Genomic DNA, 22,008 nt, shown 5'->3' with positions numbered 1-22,008 from the left:
AACATGGTTAAAAGATCAAAACTGAGCCTAGCCTGATGAGAAGGACAGTGTGGGCTCAGTGGAATAAGACCCATGAACCCCACTTTCCAAAGACAAACACATGGAAACCGATGATTACAGGATAATAACTCAAAATATCCACACACCAAGTATGGATGAGGAGAAATCATTGAACTGCCTGTTTTCAGGCAACAGCCTTTCAATCCAAGTGAAACTCTATTCAAATAGCTCAAACTCAGCCCCTATAGAAGCTAAGTGACTCACAGCAGCTTGCTCCAAAAAGTGGGCCAAACCACCAGCTCATTAAGAGTTACAAAAAGCACATCTTCATCTTCATGAAAATCAGCAACCTTAAATCATATTTCCGTTCAGTCTGACTCGTAGGCTTCCCTGTCCCTGCAGTGGTTACGTTTGCACAAACAGCAAAAAGCCTTGACAGTGACTCTATGCTGACATTTAACAGGGATGTGTCGTTTATGTGAGTTTATTTGACCAGGCCTCTCAGCACTGTGTGGTGACTGTTCAGCTCCACATAACCCTCATATCTCCACACAGCCTCATTTCATTACAAAAACGACGAATCTCATTTACCAATATGCTCTGCAGTTCTTGATGCTGAAGCATTTTATCACCATGTAGGCTGCAAATACCAGTACAAACAGATCTCAAACTAGGCAAAACAAATAATTCATTTGATCTAATACTTCAGTGGAATATGGCAAGGCTTTCAGGACCAGTCCTCCCATATTAACACTGTGCAGCTCTGGCAAACTAACTACATATGTAAGCTTTTAGTGCCATGCATCTTTTGACCATAAACACACTGTGGTGGCAACAACTTACACAGGCAAAATAGCAAACATCTAGAATATTCTTGCTGCATATCCAAACTCCTGCAGCAGTTGCATATTAACAATACCATACAGTCGGAAATGAAACAGCATCACTTATGTCTGGTACGTTACAGCACCTGCGAGACTGACAGCTCTGCTTCTCTCAATAGGCGTGGATGTCGGACTGTTCCATCCTCCTCGGCTGCTGAGGTTTCGCCTAACATCACAACAGCATCACCTGCGGCTCACCGCGGAGAGCTGGTGTCGGAGCCGTGGAGGAGTGGTCGCCCCGGGATCGGGACGTGCTGCATCAAGCTGCTCAGTTCTACCGGAAACACGAAGGCACAAAGTCTAAAAATAAAAGCCTTGGTTAATATAACCGAGAAAACAAAACTAGAATAACACGAACAACCAAGATAGTGTTGCTCAAAGCAAAGCCACTGTTGATAACAACTGCTGAGGCAGTCACTTGAAATATCAGCTGTGCCACATATGCTGAGCACTTGTTGGTTTTCTTTCTGCCAACTTATACCAGACCTGCCAGCAGGGGCTTAAGGTCAGGTGAATGTGGGACCAGGTCACTGATGCATCACACCATCAGCCTTACATAGACTGGAGGTGTGTTATGCTTCACTGAGCCATTATGCAACAACCAGATGGCATGGTAGGCTACACAGGTTAGCTGTGCTTAAATTCTGAATACATCATCAAGGGCATCACCAGCAAATCATTTCCTCACCAACACACACACCTCTTTCATGTTTTGCTATGGGAAGCACACATGCAGTCACCATTTGTTCACTTCCCTGTTTCACATAGAACCAAACAACTTAAATCTAATGATTTAGATCAAAATGAAAGTGGCCTAAAGTCCACTCCTTGTGTGTCTTGGCCCAAGCAGTTCTCTTCTTCTTCGTGGTCTCCCTCAGTAGTGGTTTCTTCAATTTCAATCATGAAGATCCGTTTCACATAGTCTGCTCCTCAGCACTGCACTTCATTCAGCATATGAATACACAACATTACATTATGGTCTCTTTTTCTTCACACACACTTATGTATCACACATGTATACACATAATAAGCCTTATGTTAAAACATAAAAGGATGATCTTTTGTATGTAGTGGCACAACATGCTGGCTGTCGAGCCCCAGTGAGACACACATATATTCTTTAAATGATCTGGCTACCTGCCAGTCTGTAAACCTGTGTGTGCAGCTTAGGGGAGCAACACTGCAGCAGAACATCCACCACACGTAGCACACACAGCCACAACAACCTCTGTTGCCCTATATCTCCTGAACACATTTACCATTTGAAAGATGATGCCACTGCAGCCTCTAATTTCCATCATCAGAAAGAAGCACACAGTCTTCTGGTAAACACACAGCATCACCTTCCACTGTCCTAACATGTGCAGATGTCAAAATGCAGTAAAACTGAGTCATCAGTGAGTCATCACTGACTGGTCAGACTTATATATACATGATTTTGTGAAAGTAATCTGTCTGGATAAGGGAATTTATAATAATATTATACAATTATACAACAACAATATTCACCCATCCATCCATTACCCTCTTATTCCTATTTAGAGTCATGAGGATCTGCTGGAGCCCATCCCAGCTCTCTATGGGTGAAAGGAACCAGGAACCTTTTTGCTGTGAGCCAACAGTGCTAACCACTGTGCTGCCCGATAGTAATATTGTGCAATTGAATGTAATTGGAAGTTGTTTATTCCTTTCGTTTTTGAATCACATTCCTTGATTAAATTATTGCATTTTAGCAAGAAAAGTAACAACCAACAAAAAACATTAATTACTACACTCCTTTGTATGGAGCCAATCCCAGCTGCCACTGGGTGAGGACAGGGTACACCTGGACAGATCACCAGTCTTTACAGAAATTAATTAATCATGCCAGGCTACTACATTTTGTTAAGCTGAAACTTGAAACTCTACCTAATTACAAGCAGACTGGAATGTGCCTCTATCTCACAGTTTGTTCTTACAAAACACATGAGACTCCTGAGCTGTTACATCTACAGTTTGAGGCTGCTGTTTTTGGAGTAAAATAACTGACACTAACAAAGAGTCACATGCCAGTTCTATTTTCAGCTGCAGGATCAAGACGAATATGCAATGTTTTTATAAAAATAGACTTTTTTATTTAATAAAAGAGGAAAAAGTGCAACAGACGATAACTTGTATCTTAGTCAGGTGGTTACAGTGAAAAAACAAAAGCAATAGGACAGTTATAATTATAAGCTGCATAAATAATAGTACAAAACTGTACACAGTCTTACAGTATTTACACAAGTTATATTTGCCAAATGTTAAACACTTCTTTTAAAATATTCACTAAGTAACAAAAGTAACATCTGTTACTGCATTTTTCTTGTATTGGTCTTTCTTCCAGTGGTTCCCAACCCTGGTCCTTAAAAAACACTGCCCTGCTTATTTTCCAACTATCCCTGGCCTACCCCCTGCTGCTTACCTGGATCAGGTGTGTTCAGCCAAGCAGAAGCAGGAAGGGCAGGGTTAGATGGAAAACAAGCAGGGGAGGAACATAGTTAGGATCCACTGCTTTACACCATACATCAGAATTGCGAGCTAATTGGAAAGTCAAAGGACACTTAACTAAATTAGCAATCCACCTATAAGTCTTTAAGGATGCACGTCAGTCACTAAAGAAAAACTAAATGCATGATATCATATCAAAATGCACCTCAAAAGGATTCCTGTCTTGTACTTTCAAAAATATGTAATACATATAAATATAACAAACATTTTATATCAACATGTTTCCCACATGTACTTCAGTGTTGTCCAGTAACATTCCTGTGGCTTTCAGGGGAACTACATCCCCCAAGTCTGTCATCTTCTATACATTTCAGGAGGTATTTTTTTGATGAAATTATCTGATTAACTTGTGTTGATATAGTATCTTTGCCTTAAGGGCCACTTGGAGCAAATGTTTATCCTCCAAACTCCAACATCAGCTACATAAGCTGTAAGCTATATTAAAAAGTTTTATTTTCAAGGTCCATCTTAAAATGGAATTGTTTTTCCTTGATATGTTTCCAAATATCTCAAAACAACACCTAAACATCTACTCAGCTTCCTCTAAACAAACCAAAAATTCTGCAAAAATGTTGCCTCTGTTTAAATAACACTGAAGCTAAGATATTAGGTTGTAAGGGTACAGTTGGTTGTTAGAATAGTGTTTTCCTGATCTGTATATGGGGAATCTGTAACCTTCCCATCACATATCGTTATCATAGTCCCCAGTCATCCTCCGAGTGTGCGACACCAGGAAGATGTCATTATCTTGTGGACAGTCATGATGGCAGGAGCAGGTCTTGATGAACATCATCTTCTTCGTGAAGATGTCGCCCTCTGGACATTGGAACTCCACCTCAGCTGTGAATGTGGTGTGAGGCGTGCAGCAGCGATTGTCTGTACAGACACCGCAGAACTTTGGTCTGTACAACCTGGTGCTGGAGCAGCCTGACAGCTCAAATTGCATCCCTCGCTGGGCCTTTGGCGTCCGGACACATTTCTTCCCCTTCTGTGAACAGAGATGATAACCAAGTACATGTTATCATCTTTATAGAGTCACTGTGCTTGGTCATTTTAGACTACAATGTACTGCATCTTTTATCTAATACAATACAGTCACTACCATTAGAATGCTATTATGAATCTACTGTTAGCTGCTGAGTCAGTCTCTATGTGACAGCTCTGCCAGGGAATATCACCTCCCGCCCAATGCCACCCCAACAACTCTAGATAATCCAAGATATGGATGAATGGATGGATGAATGTTAGATGATGATGATGATGCTATGCTGCCTGACTCTTTTTAGTGCAACGTTTGACAAGATTGACCATGTCAATAATGGCACAGCTCTTCTGTTTAGGTGTTATTATCTCCAGATCAACAATTGCTTGTCTGTGAGGTGGTTTGATTTAGTTTGCTATTTATATGATATGAAAGTTTTTACCTTACTAGGCTGTTATTGTCAGGGTTAAATTTGATTACTAAGATTGATCACTAACCTTGTGCTCTCTCTCTCTCCCCTAGTTTGTGCTCTCTCCCTCTCTCTCTCTCTCTGTACCTTCTGCAGGTGTCCCTGGTCCTGGAGCTGTATATCGCTGATGTGCAGTTACTGGCCCCACCAACCTGCAGTGTCTATTTGTTGTTTATTGTTGCTGTTCTTTTCTCTCTCCTCTATCCACTCACCCCAACTGGTCGAGGCAGATGGCCACCCAAACTGAGCCTGGTTCTGCTGGAGGTTTTTTCTTCCGTTAAAGGGAGTTTTTCCTCTGCACTGTCACCAAGTGCTGCTCATAAGGGATTTGTTGGGTTTTTTTGTTTGTTTTTTTGTAAAGTGATGATGTTAGATGATTTGTATTATGATTTGGCGCTATAGAAATAAAATTGATCAAATCGAATAAACAAGCACAAATCATCAGTCAGGCTGTGACCAAGGACTTCTGTTGCATGTTGTACCTTTCACATGCACATAGCACTTGTTGGAACTCAGTGGTCAAAGAAACTGCAGGGTTTGGGCCTGGTTTAGTCTGTGACAGTTTCACTGGAACCCTCCATTGCGGGTTACAACTAGTCTTGCTAGGATGCACCAGCACCCTGATTTTGATAATGATACTAGCAGCAAATTATATACTCAAGTGAAGAATAAATATATTGTTTTATATTTATATTGTACTTTTAGCATATAGTGGGCTAAAAATTTTATGAAGTAAATTTGTGCTTGTGTTGAAACATACTAAAAGTATATTTTTGGTAAGTCTCCAAAGTACAAGATTAATAAAAGAGTTACTGATACAAAAAAAGCATATTCAAAGAAAAATAAATATATATATATACAGTATATGTGTGTTTGTGTGTCTATTTTCTAAAAGTATATTGAGTATGCTTTTTAAATTTAATTTAATTTTTAAATTTCATTGAGTATGTGTTCAAATGAACACCACTTAAGTTGCACTCAATACACTGGAAGCTGCAGTATAAATCTGCTTTAGTACATTAAAAACATATTTTCATGTATTATTGGGTACTTTGCAAGAAATTATGTGGGTCCATTTTCAGAAAAAATATCAAAAGCCTTTTGAAAAGAGACTTTATGTACTTGTATGTATTTCATACATACTCCAACTTACTCCATAAGAGAGTTCAGAGAATATTTAAAGTAAGCAGTAAAGCAGATTTATCTTGCAACTTCTAGTGTGTTAAGTGCAACTTAAGTGGTCTCATTTCAAGAAGTATAATGAAATTTAACATTTAAAAAGTATATTTAATAGACTTTTAGACAATATACAAAAATAGATTTTTTTTTTCACTTGGGTAACCATAGCATAACATAATAATGCCATTGCTGGAAAAAAAAAAACACAAGCGGGAGGTCAATGTGGAGAACAGGAGAACTGACAGCAACCAACTTCTGTTATCACATATATAGAGTTTTATCATCAATTTGAAAAGTCCCAATCTTTTTCTTTAAGTCGTAATTTATGGCTGCTGAATTGTACAGTGGGACAAAGACCACCCTTTCCCACATCATTTCACCTCACAGGTTAGATCCTGCTCTGCTGAAGCAATTGATGAAGCAAATGCCCTAAAACTTCATAGGTCTCTAGAAGCTGTAGGTACTGTCACTCCAGCAAAGGAGGAAATGACATTTTGTCATTGGAGGGTGATAGTGTTTGGTCACCCTTACACTGGACTTCAGCACAAGAGACCACTATTTGTTTCTTTTTTCCATTCCAAATGACACTCACTTTTCTTTTTTACTTCTCTAATACCACTTTTAGCTGAAGGGAAAGACACCTACCTTGATTTCTTTCTCCTGGTTGCTGTTACAGGGTCGGACCATGCAGATCCTGGTCTGCCTCTCCAGCTGGCAACGCTGGTTGTCATTGGTGACGCGGGATGAGATGGCCATGCCACAGGTGGCTGAGCACTCACTCCACTTTGTAGTCTGAACTATACAGTTATCCCTGGGACTCTCTGGTAATGGTCCCTTAGAAGACAGTTGTCTAAAGTCTGAGGCAGGATCAGTAGAGGGCAGAGGGTGAATCTGAGATGCTCCTGCAAAAGAAGAGGAAAGAGGGTAGAGCAGGACACATAGAGACAAAAAATTGATAAAAAAAAATAAAATAAACTGGCAATGATGTAGTTAAGAGAATGACTTCACTTTGTGTGTTTTTGTTTTGTTTTGTTTTGTTTTGTTTTGTTTTGTTTTGTTTTGTTTTGTTTTGTTTTGTTTTGTTTTGTTTTGTTTTGTTTTGTTTTGTTTTGTTTTGTTTTGTTTTGTTTTGTTTTGTTTTGCATGGAATAGCATGAGAAGTATATTTTCGAGAACTGGGTCAGAGGGGACACTCACTAGCAATCACTGACTGGTAGTGGTGGTCCAGAGGTGTCTGGTCACATGCCCATTCCTCACAGCATTTCCCAGGGATTTGGATACGACGTGGGTATGGACAATCAGGCGAGGGCAGCCGGATGTCACTGGCACACATTGGCACACAACCAATCTCTCCATTCATGCACACACAGTGGTGCTTACAGCTGGGCTGAAAGGATTCGCCACTGCGGTAGATCACTCCACCCAGGTCACATGACTGACCCTCTTGAGCTGTAGACAGAAAAACCATGCAGTCATCATTTTAAAGAAAAAAATATATCTTACATGTGGGATAACCGAGGAGGCAACTGATAGCTGCTAACTATTAGTACAAATAAATGATATAGCAAGTTTTCAAATGTATTAACTTTTTTAACTTCTTCAATCTAGAAAATCAAATGTCTGCAAGACTCTGATTTACAGTACACAAGGTATACATTCTTAGAGGCCTACCTTTCCTGTCACATAAGTTCTAAAATTTAACTGTGAAACAACAAGTTCTTTATCAGGTACACGTAATACTCTACCTCATCCACCATGTAAAACAAATCCCATTGTAAAGACAAAAGCACTATAGCAAAGGACATATGGAATCAACATTTTAACAATCCTTTTTTTTTCAGTGCATATAATGTTGTGATTAACCATGAGAAAAAAATTCATCTGTAAATAAACTAGGTTTGGAACTAGATGGAACCATGGCATTCAAGGTTTTAATCAATAGCTTTATAAGGCACTCCCCATTTAAACCATGAGATGACACAATGTTTAACCTTTGAGATACACAGCTGATTATCCGACATGAGGATGGATAGGGCACATGGGCAGCAACTGAGGCAAATGGTATGAGTGCAATGACAGGTGCATCTGGTTCAGCTAATATCTGCAGTTTCTGTGGTTTGATCACATTTTAAACTTTGATGTTTCTTTAGAATAATTCAGACCACAAATAAGTAAATAAACAGTAAGGACACTTGACCATAAGTATGTTTGATCAGATAACTGAACTGTTAAGATCACAAAAAATACTACTTGAATGTTTTCACTGTAAATTGAGGATGAAAACTTGAGCTGGACAGATATTGATACATATTGATTGGGTTACTGAAGAAATCAATAAATCACTTGGTATGATAACAGTTAGTCATCTGGTTAATACTAAATGTATGCTTATACCATACTACAGTTTAATTTATCCATATTTATCACATTGTAATTTAGTATGGGTGAGCACTTTTTCATCTACTTTGAATAAAATCTTGATTCTTCAAAAACATTTTGTTAGAATTACAACCATTCCAAAGCACTGACATCATCTGCCTATTTAGTTTACACACTCAATATTCTCAACATTTATCAACTATGTCTTTTTATGCATAAAATACGGTTTAATCAAAGCATCATACCTTAGCATTTCATATCCTACTGTAAAGCTAATGCAGAGGTTTATTGCTTCAGTACTTTCAAATTCAAGATTTTCATCTGCCAAAATGTGTCTCATCCAGAGCCCAGTTTTGTCTAAAATATAGAGACTGTAAAATGTGGATAAAATTTTCTCATCTGGCCAATAAAAACAAATCATTAATGTCTTTTCAAAAGCATTTTTTGATTAAAAACATTTTTTGATTAAATCACATTCATTTTGTATATGTATGTTTATACTATGCAAACAGCTCTTTTATTGTTCTTGTTGTAATTTTGAGTATGTAATTTTTTTCTATTTGTGTATGTCTTTTAAGGTGAAGGCATTAAAATAAGTCCTTTTGGTTTTTTGCCATCCCCTGGAACTTAAACTGTTTTTTCTTCTATAGTTTTGTAAATTGTTTAGTCATTTTAATATGTGCAAAATAAAACAAGAATAAAGGCTAGCAGGTGAATGATGTTATACAGTGTTTTATTTTATTACCCATGCAGATGCCAGTCTCCGTGTCACTCAGCAGAGCGTAGTCACAGTAGAGCTCCTTGTGATGGTCACACGGCTCCAGAAGAGAGCAGGGCTCCCCCAGCTGTCTGGCACACACCTTACAGCAACCACAGCCATCCAGCACCAGGCTGGTCCCCACTGAGCAGGGTGGGGGGTGTGCAGGGCAGGCACAGGGCTGGGAACAGTCCTGGGCCACTGTCTGCAAGAAGCACAAACATCACAGTTTAAGATCACATCCCGCAAGTAGCAGCAGGATGCAGAGGGAAAAAAGTTTGCATGAAAACTAAACCAAATTTGTCCAAGTAAGTTTTTAACTTTTAATTTAAATACAAGGAAATGTCTAATATTGTTTCAGATTAAAGTTTATCCACATTATATTATTAATATATAATATATATATCCTGATCAAAATAATATGACAAGTGACCTCTTGTGGCTGTGCGGTCTCAGAGAAGGCAGTACTGTGATGTTGCAACACCAAAATCTCTGTGACTCCAGAGGGCACAGTTTGTCCCTATTCACAATCAAGACAGCTACTTCAAGAAAATGACCTTTTAGAACAAATATACATACTTTGATACACTCTGATCTAAAATGAGGGTGCTCTCAAATACTCAGTTACCTCAACTAACCTCCCATTTCAAGAAGTCTTCAAGCTTTAGGACTCCATCTAAAACAGACCCATGGAAAGCCTACCCAGGCTCCATCCATTCATCCTCTACAATCAATTCACCAATTAGACTAACCACAAGCTGCATGTCTTTCGAGAGTGAGACAAAGCTGTAGTACCTGGAGAACACCACCTCTACCGCAACTTGACTGGCATAAATGGATTTTCAAAGAAGATAAAAATAAACACAATCCAAGATGTCACCTCAGTTTCAATTCCCCTGTCTGAATAAAGCAGGCAGATGCATCTTTGTCAAAGTTCATTAATATTCATCTTTAAAATCTTTTAAAAATCAGAATAAAAAATGGTTGCATGATTTTTGGCATAGATTAAGTATAAAATAAAACTGGCAACTGACAAATGCATTGTGACATTGTTTTTTATATTAATAAGAAATCTAATTAATTAATGTAGACCTAAAGTGTAAGGTATCAATCATAGTGATGAACCCACAATGAAAAAGTTCTCATTAAGAAATTGTTTACTACCTGTCCTGTACCAGTCAGCATTTTGAAATTTCTGAAACATTTCATTTTTTATTGGACTTTTATTGGACATAAACAGACCTCCATGTTTGCAGTGTTTCTCAGTGTCTGATCTCTATGTAAAACAAGTCAGCCTTTTACACTGAGAGATCAGATTTGTTGATAAAGGAAATATAATAAAGTTGTGTGGAGTGAGGCTGTTAATGTTTATTTGTTTTGGTTTCGTCTAATGACTCCACCTAATGCCACAAGATGGCGACACCAGTGTGTGATCACATGGGCAAGCCAACATTTTCCATGTTTTGGTTCCCTTTCACTGCTCAGCACTAGCCCAGTAAACAGGAGGCAGGTTTGGAAGAGGAAAACACTATAGCAGAAGAATAGTTTTGTACTCACAGTATAAGCATGGTGGTGCCAGAGCTCTAGAGCAGTTTCCTACATTTCTACTCGATTACAATAATCTTCAACTGCATGACTACACCCTAAAGTAATGACTCACATGCTGACTAAAATGCACATTGGAAAACCAGCACAGCACTTGGTATTAGTTCATCCACAAATATTGGCTGGCTAATTACCTTAAACACAGAATATTTGCCTGTTAAAAGAGAACTTACCAATGAGATAATAAGCAGGAGATGAGAGACTGTGGCTGAAGTTTCAACAAACATGGTTCTGTACAGGCTGCAGTCCACTCAGTAGTACTGGTTCTTGTGGTGGGAGTCTCACTCTTGTTATTCTCCCTGCAGTACACTGATGGAGTCTGGGAGGAGAAACTGTCTTAAATACCAGCCCAGTGGGTGTAGCCAGAGAAACAAGAGCCATGCCACTGAACGAGAGGTGAAAAGATTCCTAATCAAACGGCCTTCTCTCAGAGACAGCCTCCTCTGTCGCATCATTAATTGGCACAGTTGTGAGAGGACAAAATGTCAACTGACTGGGGTGTTGTTCTTTGAAGTAACAGCACACTGGCTGGGAATTTAGTTTTCATCTAGAGTCCAATGTTCAGTGGGTGGCTCTTACAAATACTCTAACATAACAGTCTGAAATTCAGGAATTCTGAGAAATGATTTGATATAGTGGAGGTAAGGATTGTGGAAAATGAGTGCTGAACACTGACAAACAGCAGTGGCCAGTGGAAGCTCAAAGGCAGGGGCAGACACACGCACACACAGGGCTGTTCTTAAATACCAGAGAAAGCCACTGTTACCATCTCAGTACTAACCACATCATAAAGCTGTATTAATGGCGGGGCTGCCATTCAGGAAACACCAATGCCAGGATCAGCACATTAAGATATAGAACCGGGTACTTTATGAAAAACTGTGAGCATGAAGCCATGAGGAAATATAGAAGATTTCATCTGAATACCAGAATGCTCTTCAGACATGGATCATAGTATGGGGTGTTTAAATTGAGCATAATCCTGTCACCTGCCCTTAAAAAAAATGATAATAGATCATTTCAAATAAATTGTTAAATGAAAAAAGCAATAATTGCTTGCAGAATAAGATCAAACTGGGCAAGAACTCACTGGTAAAATGCATCTGAGTGTAAACAGCCTTTTTAGCAGTTCTGAAAGCCTGGAAGATGGAATTCAAGTTTGCTGACTTGCTAGTCAGGGTGGGGCTCTCATAATTCACTTTTTGTACCCAGTGGCTCAACGTGTCACATTGTACTGCTAAACCGCTGCTACAGAAATATGCTCTTTCTGATGTCAACAAGGAACTTTCACACTCAAGTTCTCTGCATGGGCCCGATCATGAGACAATGGGCCCCTGGATGCAGGAGTGAGCAGCCATGTTATTTGTAGTAAGCTTTTGTCTTCCTCTGGTTGTTTTGAGTCAGTGTCTAGCCATATTGTCTTTATTTTCATTTGTTTGATATCTCTTTGTCAGCACTTCACACCTATTTTTGCTTGTTGTATGTATTTTTTACCTTTTCTGCATATCTTTATAGTTTTTTAGTAGTTTTGCAGTTCTATTTTTATTCTGCATATATACATAATCTTTTTCTGTCTTTGGGGTCATTTCTGTTTCTTTTTATTCTATTATTATTTGTGTCTCTAAGTGGTTTTCCAAAAGAAATATTAACAGGCCCTTCAGAGTTCTCTGTTCCAGGGTCCCCTGACACAACAGGGGTAATGCATCAGTAATCCATCCATGGTTCTATGTCCAGCTGTATTGTCATTTTACAGTATAGTTTGGTGTAATTAAATGATGTTGTTGTCCCCTCCATGCTACAGTATACAAATATAAATTGCATAAACTGGGTAAAAGTGTAAAACAATATTATTATTATTATTATTTGTACAGGTTAGTCTCATTGAGATACAAGGTCTCATTTTCAAGAGAGAACTGTTCCACACAGGGAAACATTACAAACAATACAAGACAATAATATAAAAACAGACAATATAAATATACATTACAATTTTACAGCATCAAAAATGTCTTAATAAGTATAGACATCATTAACATAAAACTTATGGTATGTTTCCTATTGCTTTAAGTAAAACACTGCACTGTGTTGAGTAATAAAATTGTTTTCCCACCATTTTCACCTCCTCCACTACCATTTCCTATGTCCTACATGCCCACCTGGCTGGAGAGTAGGAGGCGTTTCAGATTTTCTGTGTCAGGTTCAAGCATGATACCAGGGAGTACAACGAGGCAATGCACCAACACAAAGTAAGGTTTTCTTTTTTCCAGAAAATCTGATTAGGAGTTTGGAAGTCTTCATTCCTTTCACTGAGAGTGTTATGTTGGTATAGTAGGCATTTCGATAGAAAGAGCTCCATCGAAAGATAAAGACAATAGAACAAGTTAAAGACACAGTGTCATCCAGCAGAAAAGCTGATCCTGACTCAACTTGCAATAATTGTATCAGGGAATAAATTGGTTTGCAAATATGTTGCACTGTATTGTGTGTTTAGGACCCAGAAATCCACAAGGGATGTTTTTAGTATAAATGACATAACTAGGTTTTCATTTATAAATTAACCTCATACAAAATGCAGTGAATTGAACAGAACCTAAATCTAATCAGTGTTTGCAGCACTCCCCTTTGGCCTTAAACCAGCAGCAGTTCTCTCTGGTTTGACCTGCACACAGTTTCTCCTGGTACTTTGCAGCACCTTGGAGAATCTGCCGCAGTTCTTCTGTAGATTCAGGCTGTCCCAGTGTTTCTGTCTCTTCATGTGATCCAAGACTGATTCACACTTTCCAGAGCTGGGCTCTCTTTGGGGATCAAGCCTGCTGCAGGACTCCTGGTTCCTCCTACCTCTGAAAATAGTTCTTCATGAATTCTAGAGGGTTCTTTATGGACTTGTCCTGCACAATGATCCTGGTATCAGTTAGACACCTGATGGTGTGTAATAAGAATCTAAAACACCCAAACTGCCAAAAAATGTCTGCATAGTCCTGTATTCAAGTTCAATTTCCTGCCCAGTAAATTTGTATTGTGAACAGTGTTGATCCGAGGGCTAACTGCTGATACTGCTGATCTCCTGACATCTGAAATCTGGTCTTATATCTGTGATGTGTTTTGGAAATGTTCAAAAAAACCTGCTGTTTCACAATTACACATGTGAAAGAATAGACCATGAATGATATTTTGTGTATAATTAATAAAGCTGCTGTTCAAGATGATATCTTCTCTGGGCTCTGTTCCTTGAACTTAGTTGGGTGAACACTGAAAGAAAAGGGATGAAGAAGATGACTGTTCAATCAATAGCTATAATCCAATAATATCACACACAGTAATGTTACATCTGCCACTTTGCATATTGAGTACATTTACTTTTGATACTACTAGTTGATTTGGTTACTATCCTAATCAACATCGGATAATCAGCAGCTCCTTCACATGCACTGGAACTGAGAAGAAGCCTGACTTCTGAAACCTGACTCCTCCATGTTAGTCACAGCAGGATGTGCAAAATTAATTACATCCTGTGTCACGGGACAGTGTCTGACTGGAATGAGAGCTCAGTTTGGTGCCTTTGGCTGCAGCTGGATGACTCAGTCCAGTCCAAGCACTAAACTCACTGTTGTTGTTTTTAGCTAAAACCACATTTACAGGAACCTGGTTCTAGGTGAAAGTGACTCAGCCATGTTGTTAGATAGTTTCTTATGAAAAAAGTACAATTCCTATCACTGTTAGATATAAGCAATGAATGTGGTCAGACTGTTTTTCTGAGAGATGAACATACTCATAGTTCCAAGCACAACTCCTTCTCTCAAACCCCAGACGATGCGTGAGGCCCGACAGGCTTATCGTCCACTTCCTGAACCTCAGGCTGAGCAGCGAGACAGAGTCTGGGTCACGACCTTACCTCACTCTTTTATCTCAGCTGACTCGTATTTCCTGCACCATTACCTCACCTGTTAATGTGCTGAATAGTGTTATTAAAGCTAGATTAGCCCATGATTTGGGAGGGTGGAGTGTTGGGTTGAAGTGTGATTGGGCCAGAAAAACTGATTACATTGGGTAACGTTCCTGCTGAAGTATCAGAAAATAAAGGCAGGTCCTTGACTGTGGGTTTCCTTGACCCATGTTGACCTCAGATGAAAACCCATAATATTTAATGTTTGCCTTAAAGTAAGGATAAAGATTGGTTCATTACCAGCTGTTCTTGAAAAAGCTAAAGACCTTAATAAAAGCACTATTTTTCAAGTAAAATAAGTGTAACCAGTGTTTCACTGTACACACATGAATCAGCCTCATTTTCATACCTCAGGCATGTGAAGTGAAAAACACTGAGAATTTCATTACATGTTAAATGTTTTATTTTTTTTATTTATTTTGATTTATGAGGTCAAGAGAAATGCCTAACAGTGGACAGCAAATTTTTATCTTCTTGGCCTTGAGTATCTTATGTGATTATTTTTACTTTACAAAACTTATCATTTTGAAAGATCAAAAGTCTGATGTCTCTGAATTTAAAGCAATCTGTCAAGAAAGAACCAAATACTGAACAATGCTAATTTGGAGAACGCAACAACAAGAAATGGAAGTGGGAATACAAAACTCAAGTTGGCATTGTTGGGCCTTTACACATGAAAAAAGATTGTTGAAGGACTTTTTGACAACTCTGCTTCCACATACAGCCTTATTTTCTAATTTTCATAACACAGGTCCTGTTTCCTGCCCTTGGACCTGTTTCAGAAAGCGGGTTTAGTGAAAACCCCGAGTTTGTTAACCCTGAGTTGAGGAATACTCAGGGTTTTCAGTTTCACAAAATGGGTTCAGGTTGACTCTGAGTCAGTTACCGCAGTAACTTACTCTGAACGAGGGAGGAGACACGGTGTGCCCTTTTGCTTCGCAGAATTCTGCATTGAGAGAACAATCTTTGTCTAGATATCTTTTCTTTTCCGGAAGACTTTCTTTATGAGCGATATATTTCTCTGCCAGTTCGCTTCATTATCTTCATGATATTCTCAGCCCTTACATATCCCATATAACTTCTCGTGGAAGTCATATGGGATGTATATGAAGGCAATTATGTCAATAGGAAGTTCTTCCACAGCATCAATGTACTGGTAAATAGTGGCCTTTAGCATTCATTATGAAAGATAATTTCATCACAGCTAATGCAGATTTTTTGTTCTGTGCTTAAAGTCATAACGAACATGGAAGCAAAGTGGCCTGGATCTGTGCATTTGTGTGCATCGGTGAATTTTTCACTTCAATTCTGTTCTGATAAAACAATTCATCAGGAAGAATAAAAATACAACAGTAGGCCCACGAAGCTCTGTCATGGCAAAAGGCTCAACCAAACATATTACACTATCAGTTACTGTTTGGAGATAACAAATAGATGAAATTATACCCCACAAAAGTAACGGCAATTTCAGCGTGGACCCGCACCATTTCAAAAATCATTAAACTTGAAATCCCCCTGTACGTTATGATTGGTCTGTACTGAATATCTAAAGACATTACAAAGAAGTAGCCTATAGTATTCATCAATTAGACTAGTCTTTTACCACTGCAGCTCAAGGTCACGCCATAGATATGTTGAATCACTGAGAAAATGCTGGAAAAGGACAAAAAACCAACCTTTTACAAAGACTGATGGTTCCTGTGGGGTGTTTGGGACAGATGAGGTTCTGTGTTTTGGCTGTTGCAGCGTTTCTCTTTTGCATGTGTTTTGGCTGTTGGGGCGTTTGGTCTTGTTGGCCACCGTAATTAAAACTTCCTGTTCCCACTGAGGAAAAAATATGTGGAATGTGTCCTCTTCTCTGTTGCCATGGTGAATCATTGTATCTGTGTTCCACTGACGTGGGCTTTTATATGTTGTCAGGCATGCGCCTTACTCAGGGTAAGTTAACTCCAGGTTGATTGAACTAATTCTGATCTGGTTTTCTGAAATAAGAAACTCAGAGTTTCCCATATCAGGGTCAGTCAACCCAGAGTTCAGGGTTAACTTCAGAGTTTGTTCAACCCCCTTTCTGAAACAGGTTCCTGTACTCTTCCTTTGTAGTGTTTCCTGTGTTGTTGTGTCCTTGATTTCAGTTTGCTTTTGTGTTGTCATTAGTTCTGAGTTCTGATTAGTTTCACCTGTGTTCTGTATAAATACCTCTGTCTTTGTTTTTAGTTGCTACTTTGTTTGTGTGTGTGTGTGTGTGTGTGTGTGTGCGTGCGTGCGTGCGTGTGTGTGTGTATATGTGTGTGTGTGTGTGTGTGTGTGTGTGTGTGTGTGTGTGTGTGTGTGTGTGTGTGCCTGTGACTTGTTTTTTGTCATCAAGTCTGGTTGGTGTTTGCATTCCTGTTTCCCTTTTGTATCTGTGTTTTCCTGCCCTTTTAATAAATTCTGCTTCACCAGACTGCTTTGCCTCGTCTCTCTGGGTTTTTGCCTGCATTTGTGTCCTCTTCCAAGTGAATCCCTGACCTTTACATGATAAACTATGGAAGGAAATAAATTCATTTCAAATATATTATGTGATACTATGTGAAAAAAGAAAAAAACACCCCAATTAAAGCATTTTCTGTATATGATAGCTATGGGGGGAAGGAGTTTGAGGTGGTCACAGTATGTGTACTGTTCCTACTGTACCTATAGTAACTTTAAAACCCCATTATCTTGTGTAAGTTCAGGATTTTGCACATTTAGCCTGTTGGTGGTGCACACAGCTGTTAGCCTCTTCTGTGCAGAGAGCAGTGAGCTCTTTATTAATGGTGATTGTTCCCTCTGACTCTTTAAAACAATACTGTAGTGTAGCCAGGAACTCTGAAATGGCTGAATCACATTTATTCATCTCTTCTGCAGGTCTGTGAGTACTGGAGTCTAATTTTCCATTAGTACTGATATGTTCTTTGATATTTGGAACAGCTGCTTGGTGGGTCCTCTGTTCAGTCCTGAGCCCCAACCTGCTTCAATCCCACCCTGTGTTGTAGGGAGTACTATACAGCAGCATCAGAGATCAACAAACAGCACATCCAAACAGATACAGTAACAACATTTCTCCACCAAAGTTCATCTTTCAAATGGAATCTGAAGAAGAGACTTGACTGAATTAGGAGAAAGCTGAATTTGTGACTCTCAGGTACAGGCGTCCATCACTGTCGATCACTGTCACTCCTCTGCTACTGACCGACTCTGCTCTGGGCAATAAAACGTTGCCCTTTAGGCGTAAAATTAACCGACGCTGATTGGCTGAGTCACTATTACTTTAATGGTAATTCTCTGGACTCAGTCTGTACCAATTAGACTTTAGTCAGACAATGTTCAGAAACACCAGAAGTTTTTTATTACTTCACATCAGAGTTTACACAACACTTCAAAAAAAAATCTTAGCCTTGTTTTTAATGAGGCAAGGTAGAGGGCTAAAAATAGTCAGGACTGGTCTGAACCACAATGCTAGCTTCTTCCTTTATTCCCTCAGGATGTTGTTTAAGTATGGTACATTCCTTACACGCTTGGCCAGCCAGCATATTTGCCTCCTTCTCTCTGTTTTATTCCATCCACCTCCTCATGGCTTTGGAACACTTTGTACCAGCTAAGGTCAGATGGTGCTCCAAAGTATCTGCCAGCATTTAGAAATGCATGTAATACACAGTTATGTTCATTAGATATACAGAAAACTGATGCAGTCTAATCTAACAGTCCTGGGATAAATCATGACAGGGATACTGTTCACTGATTGTTTGTTTTAGAGGTGTTGATTCAGCTTTGTGGTTCTTATGGATAGTTCTTAGTGATGCAGACCACAGTGGCCCTTAACAACAAAGAGATTCAAATCATCAAGGGAAACATGGTCAAAATCCAGAAATATAACAAATATAAAAACATTTACAAATAGCAAAAACACATGCAACAAGAAGTGCTACAGATAAGATCAACTTACACATTTGAAATCTAAATGTTTCTTTTCTTGCCTGAAAAAATAACAAAATATAGTGAAGGGTTAGGTTAGTAACACAGTAAATCTAATGGCCATGCAAGTGTATGTTAAGAGCTGAGAGGAGAACCCACACGCGGATTCAGGGAAAATAAACAAGGATTTATTTAGCACAGGCTTTGAATAGGAATGAACTGAAGGTGTCTCGCGTCCGAAAGAGATCCATGAATGACGGGAGAATTTTCAGGCTGCAGGCGCACACCGGAGAAGGGAACCTGCAGGCAAATCACACAGGTAAGTATTTTAGGAAGGGTAGAAAGTCAGAGCAAAGACCAAATTGTGCTGTACTACCAATGAGATAAGCTGACGAACTGACGAACTATCAGGTGGCTGGATTCGGAAGGGCTGGAGATCAACACTCAAAACACTAAGAACATGAGATGTGACAGGTTTGTTGTCATTTGAGTTTTTACTTTTGTAGCTCAGACCACTGGAATATATGATATATAGAGATGGCTGTAATACGTAATTACTCCAGAATGGTTTAAACTGGGGATGGCTTGAATAACTTTACAGTTGCAACCATCTTTTTTGGGTGGAAACAGAACTTTCCAATAATGAGGAGCAGGGTGGAGCTGTTGTTAACTACTTCATGCATCTTCATCTGTCCACCTATCATCTACCATATCTCCTGGTGTATCCAGGGTCATGGACAGGGGTTGGCAGGTGAGCTGGAGCCAATCCCAGCTGACATTAGCTAAGAAGGAGGGTACATCCTGAACCGACTGTCAAGCTGAAACATAGAGACCAACAAAATTCATATTCACATTCCCACCTACAAGCAGTCACCAATCAACCTGACATACATGTTTTTGGACTGTGGGAGGAAACCAGAGTACCTGGAGAAAACCCACACAAGCACAGGGAGAACATGCAAACTCCACAAAGAAAGGTCCCTGACGGGTTGTGAACCCATCACACCTCATGTCCTACACATTTCAAAACAGTGGCCCTGGTGAAATTGGCAGGATTATTAGACTAGCAGAAAAATGTGCAAACTGAAACAGATGGCAGCAGATGCTGATTCAGACACCCATGCTCCCCACACTAATTACATGTACCTAAGTTATCCTTATGTTGCATCTGACCCCCTAATCTGCAGTTGTCAGATGCTCAATGGGCCTATTTCACATGTAGTAAGTTCAAAAGTCAACATCTTCTTGCTGTACCCTCAAGACTTTTTAACTGCTGCGATGCCCCAACTCTGAGCCACTGTCTTGATCTATGTTCTTTTACGATCCATGTTTATAAATTTCTTTTAATTTTCTTGGTATCACATACTGAAAAAAGGAGCAGAATAAAGAAGTATGTATTTTGTTGTAACAGTTTTTTAAAACTGTGTTACAATCATCCCCAGTTTTGTCAGACATTGTTTAGTCAGCCTTTACCTTAGACTACACTCTAATATAATCCAAGTTACATAATATTACCTTTAACAGTATCACTAATTTCTTGGTCAAGAAATTACTATGTTACCTATAAAATCAGTTTTTCATTTTAAAATCTCTACTGACTTCCACCTTCCAGGTGAAACTGGTGTTGTTACAGCCATCCCCAGTTTCACCTACATATAAGCTAACTGTTGAGAAAAGCAAACTAAAGATACAGCAAAAACTCTTCCATGTCTGTAGCTGCAAAACCAATTACAGAACTGGTCCCTTACAATGTCACTTCACATACAGAATTCAGATTAATTGTTCTTGATCTTAATAATTTAGTCCCAACCTATTTTAAAACCTAATATCAGTTCCTTGTAATGAGCAAATGCAATCGGTCATCGGAACACTTACTGACATTGTCAGTGGATTGCCTAGCCCCTAACCCTAATCTATGGCATCATAATTGAAAGCCTTACCCCACCTAACCCTATTGAACAAAAATTTGTATATATAGGAATAGAAATACATGTATTCATGCACACACATGCACCACTCTCCACACACACACACACCATAGCAGGCCCCTGACATTCGTATGGTGCTAGCCCAGAGGGAAAATGAGATAGAAAAAGTTAGGAAGTGCCTCATGCCCACCACCCTGGGGCCCAGGAATGACACATGCAGGCAGGATGGGCTCTCAGTGGACATCCAAGTGTCATTTACTGGAAACAGCCCTTCTTCCATCTGCACAATTCCTATACTGTCTAAATGAAAAAGATAGTCTGGGTTTAAGCAGCTAACACACTGGTGCTGACATGATCACATAAGGAACAACTGCAGAAAATACTTCAGGGAATTAATCTCATATTTTATTTTTGACTAAAAGAGCACATACATACATATTTATAATATCATGGTGATGCTAAAGGAAATACCATGGGCCATTTAAATAACAGTTGTTCTACCAAGTTTCACAATTTAATGCACATCTGCTTAGTCAGTGATATATACCATGTACTTGAAAACAGTAACACTTTCCTACTGACCCCATCCTCCACATTAGTGTCAGACTGCCTGCATGGACTAAGTGAAGGAGCTGTGTGGAATTTGAGGTGCAGGACCGTGTACTATAGGGGTTATGGGGTGGTTGACTGATTCCATTGGCTTCCACTGTTGTTCTGCCTGTAGCCAGGTTTAGAGAGATCAGATCACAGTGTGAACAGGATTTGGCATAGGCTACTCTATATGAAACACTTTATGTGATCACACTGTCTAATTAACCACAACTGGCAGCTATTAGCATCAAAGCAAATGAAACTAAAAAGTACAAAACCTGTGATCATGTGAAAACTGGCTGTTGTTTATGTGGTTACTTTGTTTTCCATGCACAGACGTGTAGGAGCTGCTAATTTTAGAAGCTATGAACACTGTGATGGAAAAACAGCACATATAATAACAGACTGCTTTGTAACTCCAGTGGAAAAAGGCAGGTGAGCAGAAAGCAAACTTTCTTGACAGATGTGTGACAAAGAATATAAATGTAAAATAGAAAAGCAATCACTACACACCCAGGGACCCGAACAGCCCCTACATCACTTCATGTCATGTAGATCACGCTGCTCTCTCTGTGATCTGGAAGAACCTGCAAGTTATGTACAGTGGGTACGGAAAGTATTCAGACCCCTTTAAATTTTTCACTCTTTGTGTCATTGCAGCCATTTGCCAAAATCAAAAAAGGTCATTTTATTTCTCATTAATGTACACTCAGCACCCCATTTTGACAGAAAAAACCAGAAATGTAGACATTTTTGCAAATTTATTAAAAAAGAAAAACTGAAATATCTCATGGTCATAAGTATTCAGACCCTGTGCTCAGTATTGAGT

General features: G+C 39.1%; 1 protein-coding gene across 1 annotated transcript; it reads right to left on the bottom strand.

Moving 5' to 3' along the window:
- Positions 1-2,981: 2,981 nt before the first annotated feature.
- Positions 2,982-11,101, bottom strand: ccn2b (cellular communication network factor 2b). The gene is made up of 5 exons (XM_026299445.1): positions 10,958-11,101; positions 9,168-9,384; positions 7,241-7,492; positions 6,689-6,945; positions 2,982-4,401 (listed from the first exon to the last, which is right to left on the bottom strand). Exons 1-5 carry the CDS (start codon positions 11,009-11,011, stop codon positions 4,096-4,098), a joined length of 1,086 nt encoding a protein of 361 aa, XP_026155230.1. The 5' UTR covers positions 11,012-11,101; the 3' UTR covers positions 2,982-4,095.
- Positions 11,102-22,008: the final 10,907 nt, after the last annotated feature.

This window comes from Mastacembelus armatus, chromosome 11 (assembly GCF_900324485.2).
Source record: "Mastacembelus armatus chromosome 11, fMasArm1.2, whole genome shotgun sequence".
NCBI lineage: Eukaryota > Metazoa > Chordata > Actinopteri > Synbranchiformes > Mastacembelidae > Mastacembelus > Mastacembelus armatus.
This window is presented reverse-complemented; position numbering and strand designations above follow the sequence as displayed.

Bases quoted from the DNA above. Each gene is read 5' to 3' on its own strand.
- ccn2b (XM_026299445.1), bottom strand. From the start codon at position 11,011: ATGTTTGTTGAAACTTCAGCCACAGTCTCTCATCTCCTGCTTATTATC. The intron at 6,946-7,240 runs GTGAGTGTCCCC...CTTCTTTTGCAG, and splicing joins CTACCAGTCAGTGATTGCTA to GAGCATCTCAGATTCACCCT. The intron at 4,402-6,688 runs GTAGGTGTCTTT...CTCTGTTCACAG, and splicing joins ACCAGGAGAAAGAAATCAAG to AAGGGGAAGAAATGTGTCCG.